The sequence below is a fragment of the Ursus americanus genome, chromosome 32 (genome assembly GCF_024610735.1).
Source record: "Ursus americanus isolate L20-20 chromosome 32, mUrsAme1.1.p, whole genome shotgun sequence".
NCBI classification, from domain to species: domain Eukaryota; kingdom Metazoa; phylum Chordata; class Mammalia; order Carnivora; family Ursidae; genus Ursus; species Ursus americanus.
The window spans coordinates 23,781,336-23,800,217 of NC_142158.1; the positions used below are offsets into that span (position 1 = coordinate 23,781,336).

General features: G+C 39.5%; 1 protein-coding gene across 5 annotated transcripts in view; it reads left to right on the top strand.

Moving 5' to 3' along the window:
• The window catches only part of CDKAL1 (CDKAL1 threonylcarbamoyladenosine tRNA methylthiotransferase), a 673,848-nt gene that overhangs the window by 408,141 nt on the left and 246,825 nt on the right, over window positions 1-18,882 (top strand). For all 5 annotated transcript variants that reach the window (XR_015722607.1, XR_006779269.2, XM_087858100.1 and 2 more), the window contains one exon: window positions 3,128-3,273. Coding sequence is in view for 3 of the 5 variants with exons in the window: in XM_087858100.1 (XP_087714226.1) it covers window positions 3,128-3,273 (146 nt within the window). In the remaining 2 variants the exon portion in view is untranslated. The remainder of the gene's footprint in view (window positions 1-3,127; window positions 3,274-18,882) is intronic.

Genomic DNA, 18,882 nt, shown 5'->3' on the forward strand with positions numbered 1-18,882 from the left:
TTTATAAATTACCTGTGTAAGAAAATACATTGTGATTCCAATATAAAGCTGCAGCAGACTTTTAGAAATATAACCCATGGTGGGGGGGGGTGGCTACCTATGAAATGTCTGCTTTTTATTTTGTATTTACCTGTATATTAGCATGTGATTTTTCACCTCCAGAAATTAAGGCAGGCCAATCATATGTTTGTTCACCTGCTTGAATAGGTGTTGCTTGCTTTAGTCAAACTAAAGTATTACTAATTGAAAATTTGTCTTCCTATCAAATAGCACTTTTATTTTAAATCTCTTTGTGTGTTTATGTGGTCTGAACCCAGATGTATGTGTGGTTTGGTGGTATACTTAGTACAGTACTAGCCATTGTGAGGATCCAGTGAGAGGAGTAAACCATATTCCGTGCTCCTGTCGAGCTTCCGTCTTGGAGACTGAGTCTCATATTGCAAGGCAGAACCAAGAATGCACTTGGGTAACGCCAGGAACAGTTGCTGAGGAATCAGAGAAGTAATCTCTGACACCAGCTAAACCTTGAAAATAAAACAATTTTGAAGGGTGCAGAAACCAAAAGGTCTTTAACCAACACTTTGAGTTCTCAAGAAGAGGAATAGAACTAAAGACAGAACCAAAAATACGTACTTTGTCTCTTTGGGGTACAGTAATCTATGTTGAGCCCTAACTCCTTTAGTAGGAGAAATATAGACTTTAATTAAGGAGCAAGTTTATTTTTATCTTGTTTTCTGCTGCCTACCATTCTAAAAGCCTGTAGTATGAAGCTGAAGGTCTTATTTTGAGAGCCAAAGGGAAAACCCACCAAATTTATCCTACTTTGTTGGCTACTAAATTTTAATTTGTAAACTGTCATTCTGTAACAGGGCAGTACTTCATCCAGGGCAGTCCCCTGTGTGTGGGGATGGGGGGGGGGGGCAGCCGCCCTGAGGGTTTCCCGGAGACACTGCACTCCCCTTTCTGGCCCTGGGTCCTGGTTGCTGGGAACCCCTTTCCAATGTATTATATGAAAATTAGTACAAGTTAACTGTCCTCACTTCCGAGCTAAGGGAACTAGCTCATTGAAAAGCTGTTCTTTTTAGGTTCCCTTAGGTTTCCATTAATTTGTAGGAACATGTGTGACCATGAACTTCAGATACTTTGCGAGGAAGAATAATAGTGGATAACTTGTCTGTTGAGTGCTTACAGATAAGCACATCCTGAATTATTTTATTTTCCCTATAGCCCAATAGGCCTAGGTGGTGGGTACTGCCACTGTCTCTGTTTCACAGATAAGGAAACCAAGGCACAGAGAAGGAGAGTGAAATTTCATTCCCCAGAGTGTGTTTTATGTTAAGGTGTCCTCTTTTATCACAGTTAGGTATGTTGAAAGTTAGCAAATGCAGAGTCCTGCCCCTTTAGAAAACAAGGACTTTTCTTACACTATGTTTGAATCCTGATGTTCAGGCATGAAAGAGCTGATAGGTACCGAAGCATAGCAGAACGCCAGCGTATTTACTGTGGGGCACGTAATCCTAAGTGTTGCCTTACATAGCCTCATACACAGTAGTTTAATACCTACTGTGTAAGGGTAGGACGAGCCATCTGGCTAGAAACCAGCCAAGAAATGTAACAGTTTTGTAAACAGATAATACGTTAACCAGTTATTTTTCTGTTAAATCAGAAACTCTTCAACTCCAGTTCTAATGTGTGTATCTATATCTGTATGTATCTTATCTGTCCATATACATATATATATACACACACACACACACCTATATATATATATAAAAGAAGGTATATATACCTATTAATTTCTAATAAAGAAAGTATGGATAAAACATATCCATGAGTAATATTATTGAGCTTTTGAATTTCTTAGTCCAAAGGGGTTTTTTAAAACAATGAAGGTGCTATTGAGAAGGTGACAGATCTGGGTTAATTGGTCTCTTCTTCCCCGCTGGTAAAAGCCCCAATGTTCGCAGTCGGTAGAAAGAAAGTGGAGACACACAGGGCATGGTTGATACATATGCATGACTGACCCCTGAATAACTAGGAGGTGACTATGGAATTAGCTGGCTCTCTAACTCCATAAGATCCTCAAAATACTGTTCTAAGGATGAAAATGAAGGAACAGATGTGAAAATGAGGTCCTTTAAAAACTAAAAACCACTAGTCGCTTGCAAGTTATCACAGAGCAGCTTTCTCAACATTCTTACCTCTTGGTCTCTTGGTACACATCATCTCCCCACGACCTCCCTGCCCCCCCTTTCTCTTTCCCTCCTCTCCTCTTCTCCCCCTTTCCCAACCATCCAATGGGTGGAGCCAGTTGTGAGGCAGCGGAGAAGGGCTAAATCAGTCTGTTTCCTTACTGCTTTTGTAAATGCTCACATTACCACAGCTTTCCTTCTAGTATTATTCTTCCTGCCCGCCTTTGTATGCTCTGAGGAATTTTCTAAAACACTCCGTGCGTTTCCTCATTTGTTTCACCCCAGTTTGCTCTAACTTTGCCAGCCAGGTTCTTCTCCTGTTCCTCTCTTCTTCCCTACTCTACATCTGGATGTCAGCAGGTGACCCGTGGCCAACAGGCCTGCTTCGTTGAATGACGCTGTCTCTTTTGCGTCGTAGATGCTTAAAAAATGTGTCCATTAACTAGCTGAGAAGGAAACGGGTTATACATTCCTTCTTCTCCTTCAGTATTAAAAAAGTGTTGACTGGCTTTAAGTCTGGAGATTTTATTCAAGTACATGGATTATAGAGCCTTAACTGTTTAACTATTGCTGTTTCTCCTGCTAAGGTAACGAGGCAGAATATAAAACTTCTTGGAGGCAAGCGAAGAGTGGTGGTTATTTTGAAATACTCAAAAATGTTGCTCTTTAGGCATTCCGTGTGCGTACCTTCATTTTGTCACCTAAGAGAAACGATGAGCGTGAGGAAAGAAGTCTTGCGTGGAATCCTCCAAAAGTAATGTTAAATTTCCAAACATCATCATAGAGTATTTCCTGGTAACGTTCGCTTAAAGAGCCCGGCTGATAGGTCTGTTTTCAGCCATGTTTATTTGCTTGCCCTTGTGAGTGTTGACCTGAAGGAAACCATTACCTAATTCCTTGAAATGATTAATGTTTTCTCCTTCCATTTTTTAAAGGAAATGGCAAAAATCCTTAATCATCCCAGAGTCTACGCTTTTCTGCACATCCCAGTCCAGTCTGCCTCCGACACTGTACTCATGGAAATGAAAAGGGAATACTGCGTGGCTGACTTCAAAAGAGTAGTGGATTTTCTGAAAGAGAAGTAAGTCTGTTAGTACTTAAGAAAATAATCATTCCTTTTTTTTCTTTCAAAAGCATGTGGCAAAAATGCACTTATTGTAGCCACAATTAAAGGTACCAGAGAGAAGGCGAGAGTTTTGAAGCTTTCTGAGCCTTTAAGTTTCCTTGGGGACTCTTGATGTGGTTTCTTCTTACATCCTCCTCCCATCTGTGCACGACACACCATTAATTTGTGTAAGATTGCCAGTCTCTCGAAGGTAAAGTGCATTGTGATCATTTTTATACCTGACCTAGTAGATGAAAACGGCTTTGGCTTTGCTTAAATCCCCTTTAATGTGGCTTTTTGAGGTGGTGAGCTGGTTCTGACGTGGAGATAGGCCAAATCATGTTACTACAAAATAGATAATTTTCTACCAAGTAGCATTTTTTGAAGAGTATCTGGACCGTCTTTGCTTTTACACGCTTATCCCTGAAGATTACTTGAAGAATTGTGATTTATAAGGAGGTTTTAGGATTCTGTTTTTTAAGGTTGAAATTGCTGTTGACCAAAATTAAGGCATATTTACACAATCTTAGACATGAATGATCATTTTGTTTGCACAGAAAACACTTGCAGCCCATAATTATATTCTTTAAAATCCTACTTCTCATCATCACCAAACATTGACTGCCTTCTGTGATTATACAAGGCAGGAAATAGTAGGGCTGGCCAAGGTCACACAAAACCTTCTCAAGTCTAGGGCACTGTTCTCCCCTCTGGGGATATGTCATTTATCTTGGCATATTTGTGGCATGGGTCTTCCTACTTTCCATAATTTTTTTCCTCTGTTGTTTTTCTTAATTAAGATACAACTTTTTATTTCCATCTTCTTGTTTATAATTATGTACCTTTGTACCATGTCGAAGTGCTACATGGATATGATTGCTTTATACAAATTGTAAGCAATTATTTTTTCCACCTTCAATTAGTGACTTATCCTGACTACATAGAAATCTTTTAAAATCTTTTTCTTCTTCTATTTACTTTCTCCTTCCTTCCTCATCTTTCCTGTATGTCTTTCTAATTTTTTTTTCACCTCTAGGCATTTCTTGATTATCCTAACCACTAGAAATAAAGACAGTTGTGTGCATTCAAACAAACACAGCTAATTGTCCAAATATTCAAGTCAGTGAATAGAAGGCATATTTATTCTAGGATTTCATAATTATAATCATTAAGTATATACAGCCTTCAAAGTGGAAAACAGAATAATGACAGATCTCTACCATTTATAATACTTTCTGCTCTTAAAGAGAACTGAGGTCAAGGCTAAAGAGTAAGAAGTTTTATGTTAGATGTCTGTTAAGTTGCCCGGTATCCCTCCTTTGCATTTATTCTAGCTTATTGTAGGTAAACTCGTCTCATGTGAGGGAGTCCTTTTGGGCACGTTAGCACTGGTGAATGGAATGCTTTCAAAATTGCAAACGTATTGTTGCACCTGTGAAATTTCTTGCCTCTTGCTTATTACTAGGGCAGTAGCAAACCATGTGCACAATTCATACCTGTTGCACAAGATTTTGCCAAGTGTAGACATGCATCCTATTGTGCAGAATAGACTAGAACACTTTCCAAGTACTTCGTTGCATTGATGTGATTCAGTGAGGTTAAGGAATCAACACCTCTCTTTCTCCTCCACTTGGGTGAGTGCTGACTCAGTTGTTTGGGGATTACTGTGGGTACCTAACTGGGCAACAATTTCACAATAAGTTCTAGCCTTTTATGTTGTTCCAAAGATGGACCGTTTAAATCTGTTGCGTCTTGAACAGTTTCAACAGCATCCATGAGTTATAGAGAGGTCAAAAGATGGTCACATCAGAGTGTCAGAGAATAGTCTCTTGCCTTTATTCATGGGTTAAACTCATTGTCCTTTCTTCGGATTCTGAGTTACCCTGAGGCATCTGTGTAGCTTCTCTAGAACTGTTCTACTTTCTGGAAGATCCCAGAATCAGGTACTCTACCCAAGAATCTCCAATATTTTAAGTACTGGAAATACCAAGGATCCCTGGAGAGGATATTGGAGACACCTGGAGAAGACACCCCATCCCACAACCCATCCATCCACAAAGGGCTATGAATCACTGACATGGTAGAGTAGGAGTCTAGATAGCATCTCCAAGAGGTGGTTTTTTTATTAAAACCTTGTATTGGATATGCACAGTGAGGGCAGAAGCAACCTTGGTATACAATTTCATATTTAGGTTATGACTTACAGGATGTATTGGAAAAAGGTAGAAGCGGACAATGTGATATACTTGATGAAAGTTACAGGGACTCTTTGGAAACCAAGAAGAAATCAAATTATCACTACTAACAAGGTGATCCTTGCGTGGTTTTAGACAGTTCATCAGAATCATAAAGTCGTGTCTTTTGTCCCGTCTGTCCTGTGGCTTGTGATGAATCGTGCAGCGCTCACTCACCCCTGTGTGGACAATACGGTCCACCTTTGCTCTTCAGTGAAAAAGTGTTCCTGTCCTTTCAGGGAAGTCCACCCATCCAGGGAGGAATTTTCAACGGCAACAAACATTTAGAAATAAATGAAGTCTTTTTAGCAGGCTTCTGCTCTCTTAGTTTGCTTACTTTTCCTATAAAAACCAGCACAGCTTTATGCCAAATAGATCAGCATTTATAGGAAACACCAAAGTTTCAGGAATTTCTGTAGTAGAACCGCTAGTCTGGATAACTGATCCAGCACAAAATGGTTTTGGCCCGCATTTTACCAAAATTCAGTAATATATTGTCTTTTTTAGAGGGCCTCGTACTGTCATTTTGCTTTCGTGCATTCATAAAATGACCCTGACTTAAAATGGTTTGTTTGGTGCTCTCCTCTTATATCTGCTTTTTAAGCTTCTGTATGAATGTCTTGTTTCCTCTGAAACTTTTGAAGCCCTTTTTTTTTTTTCGTAATGAGCCTTTAACAACGAAGAATCTTGATATTTTTTTTCCTCCATCCGTAGGAGACTTATATATTCATGTTACGAATTGGGGACGGGTCTTTGCCTAATCTGTTTCATCAACAAAATACAATTTTGTAAACAACCTGTCGCATTTAACACTGAAATCCAAACTGTGGGCTGCAGGCTTTTAAACTACGAATTCAGCGATGTTTGTGATGCCAGGTCTCTGAGACACTGGAGGTGAAATCTTTTTTAATTAATTTTCTTTACAGTTGAAACTGGCCCGTGTTTTAGCTGGGAGCAATAGAAGTTTCCTTACGAGCCAACTGGAAGTTGGTTCATTATTCTCCTCAGTTGTTTGAAAGCTGGCAGCTGTTACCATGACAGCAGCTGGATTGAAGTTAAGCTGGCGGTGCTGCCACAGGTTGAAGCAAACGGGACTTTATTAAATCACGGCACCTTTGCGAAGGAAAGTGTCTAAATTACTTCGTATACCAATTTAAAACAGCTGGTCATGAGCAGACCATCATATGGCTTAAATTATTCTATTCCGATTGATTAATCCAGTTGGAAAATGAGCTAAGTTGATGTCTTCATATGAACGGAGATGATGGTTGCTTGAACTATGTCCTGGGAGCTGCGGAGACATGGAGGGAACCTAGCACTGCGAAGATACAGTCCTGGTTTCAGGGAGACTTGTGTTTTTATGATTTTTAGTAAATATCTCATAAGTGGGACTACATTCAATTGTCACTGAACCGGTTTTTCTCTTATCTTTTTAAGCTATTAGTGGGATTTTTTTTTTAAAGTGTAAAACTTGAATCATTTAATTTTTTCATGTAATTTTGAAAGAGTTACTTCCCAATGAGAGGATTTTTCACTTTGCTGTTCTGAGGACGATAAAACTAGGGTTCCTAGGGTCTTGGGACCTTGGACGTAGACTTTAATTGGGCCCCCCTCATTTGAGCAGCGTTAAATTTACACAGTCACTCCCTAACATAAAACCATATATTCACATATATTCAAAAAATGACAACACGCAGAGTTGTTCTGTCAAGCATATGTTCTCGTTCTAAGTAAAAGAAACTCTGAGTCCTCAAATTCACACACTAAAGTGTGAAAGAAATACATAAGAATGTCCTGTTGATACATTTTGAGACATGAAGCAGTTTATGTATTAAAAATTCTGTTTGTTTTCGGAGATTATTTTATTGGAAGTCCAGTGGCCTTTTAGGTTTATGGTAACCAGACCTTAAACTTGGGAGGCAAGGTCCATCCCCCTCACTCAGTTCTGTTTTTACATGTAAGTTGCATAGATCTTAAGTTACGCCTTAATTGTAGCATCTTTGTGTGGACTTTTAATGCCATAATATTATCCACCTCAGAATTTGCCGTTATCTTCTGTCGACGTGCCATGTAATTCTGGATTAATTTGTCATGTTGCTTGTAGACTACTAACCCTTGTGCGTCATGAGATCCATTCACAGCCCGAGCGTCCTATACCCAGAGATTGCCCCATGAAATGCCACAACCAGTAAGTAAGGAGCACTCAGGGAAGAGGGAACCTTTTAGCAGGGAGAACTCACTGGAGGGGAGGTGGCAGCCTTGCAGAGAAAGTTCTGTCCTCTGATCTCTCCACCATATACTTATGCAGTGAAGGGGCACACGGGCCCAAAGTCGGGATGGCTTTGCCAGGGTGATTTCTGTAAGTGAATCCCAGAGTTATCTCATACTACCCAGCCTATCCTATAACCTGCTCTTCCAGTCTGTCTGGGGGGTTAAAAAAGATGCTAACTCATTAACATCCTGAGTTCTTTTTCTTCTTTTCATTAGTTTCCAGTGACTCACGTGTCCGTACTGGAACACAATCTGACGAAAGACCAAATTGTGCTAAGTTTCTATTTTATTCTGTTTTTTATATCTAGTTTTATCCCTAGTGGCTTGGAAACACAAGCAACAATATTTGTCAGAACAGAGGAAAAAGGGGTGCCTGGGTGGCTCAGTCGTTAAGCGTCTCCTGGGATCGAGCCCCACTTTGGGCTCCTCCACTGAGAGCCTGCTTCTTCCTCTCCCACTCCCCCTGCTTGTGTTCCCTCTCTCACTGGCTGTCTCTCTCTCTGTCAAATAAATAAATAAAATCTTAAAAAAAAACCAAAACAAAAAACAAAAAACAGAAGAAAAGAAATTGCAAAAAAAAAAAAAGCCCAAAAAATGGAAAAGCCACCACCAAAAAAAAAAAACAAAAAAAAAAACACAATTCGGCAAGGATTAGGTAATTAAGTTTTCCTCCAGATGCGTTCCCAGATGTGTTTCTGTTCACTGAATAACCACCTCCCAAATAATTTAGGCAAAATATTTCCCTCACAGTTGTTTCTGGCTTTATCTCATCGCTTCTAATATCTTTAACTAGGCTGTTATTTTGGGTGTCCCCTGAGGCCTTGCTCACTATTTTATCTCTTGTCAGATATTTTTCTGAAATAGTGCCATTCTCTTCTCTTTCTCTGTGTCCCTTGCTACTTTTACATTATTTCAAGAAAATGAACACCTATCATTTGAACAGTTACGTAGCAAGGAAAACATTTACTTTTTCTTTTTTTACCACAGTATTATATTTATATTTGGAAGGTACTGACGTCATGTGCTAAACACCATATTATTTTGGGATTACCCTAAATGTGATTCATTGGTTTGAAGGTAATTATATTTTCTATTGATTTAGCTTTACGTTTTCCATCTAGCCGGGTCAAGAGAGAAATCTCATCATTCCTAATCTTTTTCTACTTTATAGCTTTCCTGTATGATACGATTGTGTTATTCCCTTCAGAAACAGAGAAGCTACCTTCCCTTAATCTTTTGTACATTTTCTCTACTTAGTGTAAACATAAGGGTCAAATCATTTCTCCTTTCATTGATAGAGTGCTTTCCATATTTCACGGGGCTCATGTATTATGTCATGATGTTGTCACAGAAACCCCACCAAGTGTGGTGGATAGGTACCTTTCATCCGCACTTTTTAAAGTGAGCGTCAGGGTTCACACTGGTTAGAGAGACTTGGCGAGAGCCCAGAGTGATTCAGTGCACAATAGAACTAGATCTTCAGTTTCTGCTATGTAGCACTCTTCCAGTATACTGATTCTAATAATATTGATTTAATCACTCTTTTTTTTTTATCAGTTTTGTGCTCAGCACCATAATAAATGCAATAATACCAATAGTAATATTTAATGTGGTAATAGTAATAAAACCAGTAGCAAATATTTTTAAGTTTTATTTTTTGGCCAAGCACTGCTGTGACGGCAGTGGCATAGGTTAGTTTATTTAAGCCTTAAGTTCCAAGGGTGTTAAGTAGTTTTCCCATGATCAGGCGGTCAGTGATGGAACCTTGGTGAAAACTGAGGCCACGTGATGCCCTAACCAGAACTCAATCATTGTGCTGTACCCTTGTTCCAGTCTAAGGCGTGTCACTCTAGCAATGGAGATAATGAGGTGGACTCAACAAATATTGGTGAGGTAAAATTTACAGTGTGAACTTAGAAGGGAGGATGAGGAAGGTATCCAGGAGTGTCAAGGATGGCGTCTTGGTATTTTATCCCAAGACGTAGTAGAAGATGGTACAGTTAACCAAAAGGGGAAACGAGAAGGAGGAATTTGGGTAGAAGAGATGAGTTTGGTTTGGGACATACTGAATTTGAAATGCAGTTTAAAATAGAAATGAATTTGAAAAAATCCAGGGGAGAACCCCGAAAGGTATACAAAATACGGGCCAAAAGTTCAGGAGGGAGATGAGGATCTAGAGATAAATGTTTGGGAGTAATTAGCTTTTAAGTGGTAGGTGAAGCTGTGGGTGATGAGCTCATCCAGGAAATAGAAACTGGAAGGCTAGAAACAGAGGACTAGGGGACACCAGTATCTGAGTGATAGTAAAGGTGAGAGGATCCTGCGACAGTGGTTGAAAAGGCAGGGTCAGGCCAGGGTAGGAGGAGACCCAGGAGGAAATGACACCACGGAAACAAGGGACATAGCAGTTTTAGGAGAATGAAAATGGTGTCAGCTGTCAACTAGAGTTGCCTCTTGTAAGCAGACGGTGGCCTAGGTGCTCTGGAGGGGGAGAAAAGTATTTTTAGATTCTTTCCCCAATACCGTAAGCGTTCAAAAGCTTTTGAGGTGTAGTAATGTCTCCTGTCCGAGCAGTCTCTGTGGTCCTTTGTTGACTGCATTCCCTGTTCCTAGCACAGTGCTCACTTTGTCCTCTTCCATCCCCATATTGCTACCCTGTGCACACAGCATCCGGGGGCAGGACAGAGGGAGCAGACATACTGTGTGCTCGTTGAATGAATAGTACTCACTCTGGAACCAATGAGATTAAGACTTAGAGTAATATTTCTCAGTCTGTTTTAATTAAAGTACTCTTTTTATAAACAAGAAAATCCCCTGCGCTTTGCAGAGAAACTGGTATATTCCCTGGAGTAGAACATCATCCCCTGCATTTGTAGAGATTCTGTGTTCTGTGAACTCCTGCTGGCTAGTAGCTAACAGTAGTTATAAGGCAGTACTTATTGAGTGTTCAATATGTTGCAAGCAGTGTGCTAAGTACTTTATGTAGATTAGCTCATTTAATTTTCACAATGGCTCATACCAGATAGGAAATATTGTTACCCCCTTCGGACAGGTGAGCAACCTAAGGCACAGAGTGACTTTGCCCAAAGTCACTGTGCTAATAACTGGTAGAATTCAGATTTACGCTCTGTCCTGTGAACCTCCAAACTTTTTCTTTTATTGCTACTATGGCATCTAGCCTTTCCAAATGGGATAATTTTTAGAAACGTTAGGGACGATCATAATTTTCTCATTAAGGATTGTACTATATTATTAGATAGAAAATTTTAAATTATACATACCTTCTTTCAAAAATGTCCTCTATCTTTCCATAGTCAGTATCCCCCACTTTTTGCTTTCACTCCATGTCCAGGTGGAAAGTCACTGAGCAAAGGGATGATAACGAAACTGTGTTTGAATGTCAACACAGGGAGAAAAACTGCAAGTAGATAATGACTGGTTTATCTGTAACAATATCTTTAACTCTACACTGCAGAGTGTCGTCATAAAGTGTGTGTACAAGTGAAATAAAATGCTGTACTAATGGTTGTGTGTTGCAGAACTGTTGTCCTATGTAATCTGCTGTGTCGCAAGAACTTTATAAGTCCTCATTTTTATGTCCTGTTCTTCCTTCCTTCCTGGAACCAAATATATTCGATACCCAGCTAAAACTCCCACCCTAAATAGCCTTGGTTCCTCACACTGCTCCATTTCATCACTTGTTGCCGGCACAAGGAGAGTCTGTAATTGGCCACTCTTACCTCCCGTACTCATCCCTATCATCGTTCTCTGATGGACCTTTCCTGAGGCCTCCTGACTATCTAGGACCTTATGTTCTTATCTAGGACCTGGAAGAAATCAAGGGAGCCTATACAGTGCATGTCGTCTGGAATGTTGTATGAGACTTTGCAGTAATATCTGAGAGGCACCATAACTAAGTCAGCAGCAAACAACAGGAAAAAGGCTGGGTAATATAACCCATCATTGTTTTTAAAGATTGAATTTCAGATTATTAAGATCTGACCATAATTCTGGAAATAGGACCAAAAAAATCATTGTAAATTAACATGAATTTCAAAGGATCCAAAGTCTTGTGTTTATTCAACCAGTACTTATTGGATATAGACTATATGTCAGATGCTTGTTAGGTGTAGAATATTAAAAGCTAAGTAAAATTTGATGACTGTCTTCTCGGGACTGACATTCTTACATCATGGTTGATATTATACAAATACTTACAGCCATAATGTTTGGTAAGTGTAGTAAAACCCGAATATTAACACTAGTGTAGGGGGGCAGAGCGTAAATGTTTATTACAGGCTTTCCACAGACAAGAGGGAAATACTGAATTACGCATCTTAGAGAAAACCGGTCTCCTTTCTTTAGACAATTATACTTTATTGGTTTGATATGGTTTATGATATAAAATCTTTAGGGAAAGGTTTTACCTCAGTTACACACACGTATGTGCATATATGTATATTTGTATGTATAAAAGTTATAGTTCGGTTTGTCTCAAAGTGACAGGAAAAAAGTAACGGCATAAAGAAAGTATAGGCTTTTCAGGCATGTAAGTAAAGTGCAGAGGTACCTGTTGAGCTGTCGTAAGGCTCCAGCATGGCAGGGCTGCAGGATGCAGCTTTCATCTCTTGGTCTAAGATGGTCACTTCGGGTCCAGCCATCACCTTTGCATTCGAGTCTGTAGGCCTCTAACAATCTCTGCCACTACATTGTGCTTTTTAAAATGTTCTCATGTTATAGTTTGAGAACTGCCCCTGAAGGAATTAAATCTACTTTGATAAATAAATCTATTTTGATTAATGAAATCTGCCACTTCTTATTAACAGCCTTTAAAACGAACAGATTTCCCTTCCCTTACTATTTAGAGCAAGTCGGTTTTAGTTTAGCCGTGTAAGTAAGACCAAGCGTTAAGCTTTTTTTAGAAAATACCATTTTAGTTGAACTGTGCAATAATGACTATCATATACTTTTTCCTAATTTATTTTGATTCAGTCTTTTAATTGTGTGATTGGAAAAATACATTATTCTTTTGAGGTTTTTTCTGGAAAAAGTGTCATTGTCCAGTCTGTTCTAACTCTTACCAACTGTTCTAATTGGGTTTTATACTTTTTTCTCTCTTTTATTATTTTTTTAAAGACTATTAATTTTAAAGAGCATGCATGCATGCGTGCACAAGTCAGGGAGGGGGCAGAGGGTGAGGGAGAATCCTCAAGCACACTCTCCACAGTCAGAGCCCCACTCAGGGCTCCATCCCAGGGCTCTGGGATCATGACCGGCGACAAAGGCAGATGACTGAGCTCCCCCAGGCGCCCCTTCTCCCTTTTAAATAAGGCGTACTTTCAAGAATCATGATTTAATTAAATTTTGAAGAGCATTATTCTACTTAGAAAAAAGATTGCATCTTAAAAACTTTTACAGTATAATTCCCTGAATTGTACTTAAAATGATAAAAAGAAACTAAATTTATTGGAAAACTCTTGAGAACTCTAAGAATCCTGGTACATTGGAAAGCTTAAAAAACAACAACTATTGATTAGATTTTAATGACTTTTAAAACTGTTTTTGTACATAAAAGACATAAGAATATTTTCCATTTTCCTTGGCTAAAATAAATCTCCATATTTTTCCAAATAAAACAAAAAACAACAAAAATACACAAATTAACAGTGCTAGCATGAAAATATTTACCTTTGGAGCCATGACTCTGTGTGTGTGTGTGTGTGTGTGTGTGTGTGTGTGTGTGTACACGTGTGTGTGTGTGTGTGTGTAGAAATGCTCACTCCTTTCAAGTAATAATTATATTAATTTGTAATACTGAGCATTTAAAATATTCCAAATAAATAAATAAACATTCCAGTCACTCTTCAGATTGGTTGGTATGTAGGAAGTCATTTAACTCTTACAACACCCCCGAGAGAGGTGTTCCTGACATCCGCATTTCCCGGACGAGGACATAGCAGGCGTGAAGGGTAGAGGTGGTATAGGTGGTCGAGAGGAATTTGAGTCCAGGTTGTCTAGTACCAGACATAGTGCCTTTCGCTGCTGCGCTCTCTGATCGCACGTGCTGTGCTCTGAGTTAGTGCTGTGCAAAAAAATGGCTCACTGACCAGTGCCTGTCTGCAAACTAGTTGTCACCAGTGTACAGGATTATTATGAAATCAAAAGTAAGCACTTAGAAACTTTTCCAGTAATGTAACATTTGCAAGACATCAAATTTATGACATGTTCTCGAGTAATTCACTTCTGTCATTGTGTTTTTAAAATGTATCAGTCCATAATGAATTGGAGGGAAAGCTGGTTATTAACCACAAATAATTCAAGAAGCACTGCTCTAAGTAGGGTGCCTTTTATGGGGCGTTAGATTCTTTGAAATTCATAATTTCATTTAGCTCACACAATAACCTTGCAAAGTACATGGTGCTATTTTATGTCTTAGGTTGAGAAAACTAAAGATCAGAGAAGGTATATATGTGGTGTATCTGGAATTCAAAGCCTGATCTTTATTCTGTAAAATATAGAAACTATATTTTTCTGTCCCTGGAGACATTTGTATTAGAACTTTTTTTTTAAAGATTTTTTTAAAAAATTTTTTTAAGTAATCTCTACACCCAGTGTGTGGGGGTCAGACTCATAACCCCGTCACCAAGAGTCCCACGCTCCATGGACTGACCCAGCCAGGCACCCCCATACTGGAACATTTAATTACCCATGTAAATCAGTTAAAACCTTGCAAGACTTTTTTTTTTTTTCTTTTCTGCCGGTTATCTTTATAAAAGAGAACTTAGACTGAGTAAGTAAATTTAAAAATTTTGAAGAGTCCTTAACCCTAAAGAGAAAAATACAATGTAGTCATTTGTTGATCCTTTGTTAAGATTTTTTTTTATTGTGACTTATTAGAGGCAATTTTTTAAATGTTTATTGGCAACCCTAGTTAGTAAATATTTCTTAGAATGGACAATCCAGACCTTTTTGCTGCTATTTCTAATTGTAATGGCAGAATGGGAGTTAGCATTACCTTCAGTTTCCTCGTCTGTAAAATAAAAAAGATGAGCTGAATGATTTTAAATGCCATTCTAACTCAAACATTCTGTGGTTTATTTACCTTTTCTTAGCTTTCTCCTGATGAGTTTTATTCTTTCTGCTTCGCAGTTACTCCTGTTCCTCAGAAACCCCTCACTGAGCCTGCGTTTCCCTCTGTTACCTCGGCATTCTGTATTTTTGCCCGCGGCCCACTTTCCCTGCAGAATGATCTCCCTGCTGCCCGCCTCCGCCCTCCCCACTGTCCTTCCGTTCCTTGATACTCTGGCCTGGCTACTCCTCACGCTCCTTCATTATAGCTCCTCTGGTTAAATTCCTAACTGTGGACTCCAGCAGGCAGCCTTCCATCTTTCTTTTTCTTCTCTCTTATGTTGGCCAACCCCCTCCTCCTTGAATCACTTTTGGTCCCCATGCCTCCCTCCAACCCTCCCTCCGGCCCTCCATCCCCGTCTTCCCTCCTTCACATCCATCCATCTGTCTCTCTGGCTTCTGAATGAGAACTTTCCATTTGGGTCCCCACCTTTCATACTCGCTCTCTCTGCCATGCTCTTTATCTTAGTAAAAGGCCCCATTATTCATCCAACCCAATCAGAACCACTTTTTTATTCTTTGGACTTGCCTCTTGCCTTCTCCCACCCAATCCAGCCTGCCACCAGGTCCCATGAATTTGGTCTGCCAAATGACTCATGTCTGCCTCCCCATCCCCACTGTCACCGCGTCAGTGAGAAAGTTCTTTTGAATTGTGTTGCCTCCCAAATCCCTTCCTCAACTCCAGGCTCACTCCCTACAATCTACCCTTGTTCACGGCATGGCCAGAAATGTTCTTTCTAAAATACAAACCTTGTATTTTTTTTTTTTACAAAATTTTTTCCATAGCTTCCCCATTGCCTTCAGTATAAGAAAGAGTAACAGGGGCAATTATACCACCCACCACTGACTTATTTGTATCGCCTGCCATTTTGCAAAGTATTTTACATACATAATCTCCTTGTAGTTCATCGCCATTATGGTACTAACCACACTGTGCATGGGTGCATGGGTCTCCCCACTGGAGACCCCCCTCCCCATATAAGTTGATGAGGCTTTTCATGTGTGCGTATCTTCAGCACCTGAAACAGTGCGTATAAACCCATTACATCTTCGTTGAATGATTTCTGTTGTCATCATAGGGCTCGCTTGTAGGATGTGGGGCGTCTTGTAGAGTCTTGTAGTAGAAAAGCCTACGGGGAGCAGGCTGGCTTGGGAAGAATACGGTCACAGGTCAGGTCAAGGGAACCAAAGGTCCCATTACCCATCGCAGCCACCTCTCTCCAGTCCTTATGACGGCATTGTCACCTAAATATAGCAGGACTGTACTAGCAGCCTCACACCCACATGCGCCATATTTTCAGGCAAAATAATTGCATTGTACAGAAAATAGTGTTGGAGAGTCAATTGCCTTCCGTGCTCTGGTTTGTCTAATTCGTCACTGCTGACCCTTTACTGAAAGATAGTGATTCTTTCGTTATTATTGTAACACAGCTTGCTCTTTCAAGCCGTCCGTATTTCTTAAATTATCAACCTTCACACAGCATGGTAGCCTGTGTTTAGCAGCACCAACTATTCGTTTTAATTCCCTTTCTTGGGTGTTTAATTTAAAACATATAAAATTTAATTTAATCCCTCCACTTCTGAGATGTTTTAAAGGGTATAAACTGAGGTTACGAACACTTTTGGGTCAAGTTATCGATAGGAATTTGACATTTATATGAATAAGAATAATACCAAGACTTACAAAAGCTAATATAGAATTGCAAGGGCTATCAAGCTCTGGGCTTGAGGCCATAAATTGATTGCCCGCAGGGGTCAAACAGGAGTCTCTGCTTTCTCTGTACAATCTCCCTTGGGGAAACTGTTGCTGTATTTGGTGCACCAGCAGAAAGGGCGGAATAAATTTACACCTTCTTCAAATAAATTGCCAGAATATTCACTGCTTAAGAGATATGTGGATTAATAGAACTTCTTATTTAGACAGCTAAACATAGAGCCCACGATTATTTTTCTAGAAATAATAGCAGCCAAGAGAAATAAATCGAATAATTTAGTCAAGCATATGCGACAGCCTCTGTTTGGTCCACACTGTGTGTTTTAAGATAGGGTGTCAGAGTTCTGTTTTTTTGCTATAAGAACTGCTGAGAAAAATAAAAGATTATTCCAAATGAACTAATATGCTGCTAATTACCTAAAACAAAGTGCTAAAACCGAAGTTGATCCTCAGACTATAAATATCTATATGTTGCAATTTTGCTCATGCTTATTTATTTTATGTTGCCTTAAAAGAATGTTTTCTTATAAAAAATGGAATCCTGAATGTTATTAAGCATCGGAGTAAGCTTCTGAAAAATGGAAGCTATATTTAAATATAAAATAGAAGGATTGGCTCCCTTTTTTGTAAAGATTGTGACACTAGATGCTTTTGGTAAAGATTAACTCTTGGGTCAAGCAAACCTTTCAGGGCCTGCAGTTAAACAGTAGGTTTTTTCATTTTTATTTTGTTTTCAGGCATAATTTTTTATTATTATGGTGAGTTTTTTCTTCGTGAAGGTAGGATATGAAGTCTTTTTGTTGAACACTCCCTCGTAGGTCATTTAAATGAAGTTCCATCCTCATATAAACTGGGTGTATGTTCTTAGTGGCCAAAGGAAAGTTCTATCCAGCCCGCTTTATTTTCTCTCTTTTGCCCTGTCATCTGTCGTACGTCTTGTTTGATAGTTGTTGTTGTTTTTAACTACTTGGTGTCTGCTGTCATCATCCCGTGACTCCTTTTATCTTCTTTTCTCCCTCTTACGTTTCGAAGAGACTGTTTCTCCAGGTGCCTCTTTGTTACAGCCCCGCGGCCGCAGTACGTTTCCCTCCACATTTAGATCCTGTGTGGTGTTCTTCCTGCTGCCTTGTCCGGTGCTGCGTCTACAATTAGAGTGCCTAAAGGAGTGTTGCCCTGCATTAGAAAAACAGACTGGAGGCTAGATAGCATAAATATTAGTGATTGGGGCTATGATTACATATAGGAAATTTAAATAACATTTCAGCCAGGGGCCTCCGAAGCCCCTCGGTTATAGCCTGGCCTGCAGCTCTGCTGTTGTGAACGATGAACTGCTGTCTTGTACAGTGTGCGTTATGAAGAGCTTAAAAAATAGATTTTTTTCGTAATTAATTAGATCTAGGAATCATTATCCGTACAACAGGAAGTTGTCTATGAACTGTTAATGCCGACGTTCGAAATGGTTCATATGCCAGCAGGCCACTAGGAGATGCTAAATAACAATATGGCCCATTTAATTTACTCATTTCAACCTGCACTGAGGAAAGAATCTTAAAAGTTGCTTCTAGCTTAATTTTTACCTTCTTTCGAAGCGTTGTTATTTATAGTGCCCATTAACTCATTTTTTTCCTTCTTTACTCAGTAAATGTTTTATCTCCACAGTAAAAACAGCTCCTCCACCACCAATATCCAGATACTGTCTCACAGTTTTAGAAGTTGTGGTACTAACCTTATCAGAAACAAATAGTTTTTTCTCTTTTCTTCTTTCATTCTTCCTCGAGAAAGAAAAAAAAAAGAAGGAAAGAAAGAAAGCAGGCAGGAAGGAGAAAAAGAAGGAAGAAAAGGAAGGAAGGCAAAAAAGGAAGGAAGGAAGGAAGGAAAGAAGGAAAGAAGGAAGGAAGGAAGGAAAGAAGGAAGGAAAGAAGGAAGGAAGGAAGGACAGAAGGAAGGAAGGACAGAAGGAAGGAAAGAAGGAAGGAAGGAAAGAAGGAAGGAAGGAAGGACGTAAGGAAGGAAGGAAGGAAGGACGGAAGGAAGGAAGGAAAGAAGGAAGGAAAGAAGGAAGGAAGGAAGGAAAGAAGGAAGGAAAGAAGGAAGGAAGGAAAGAAGGAAGGAAGGAAGGACGTAAGGAAGGAAGGAAGGAAAGAAGGAAGGAAGGAAGGAAGGAAGGAAGGACGGAAGGAAGGAAGGAAGGAAGGAAAGAAGGAAGGAAGGACGGAAGGAAGGAAGGAAGGAAAGGAA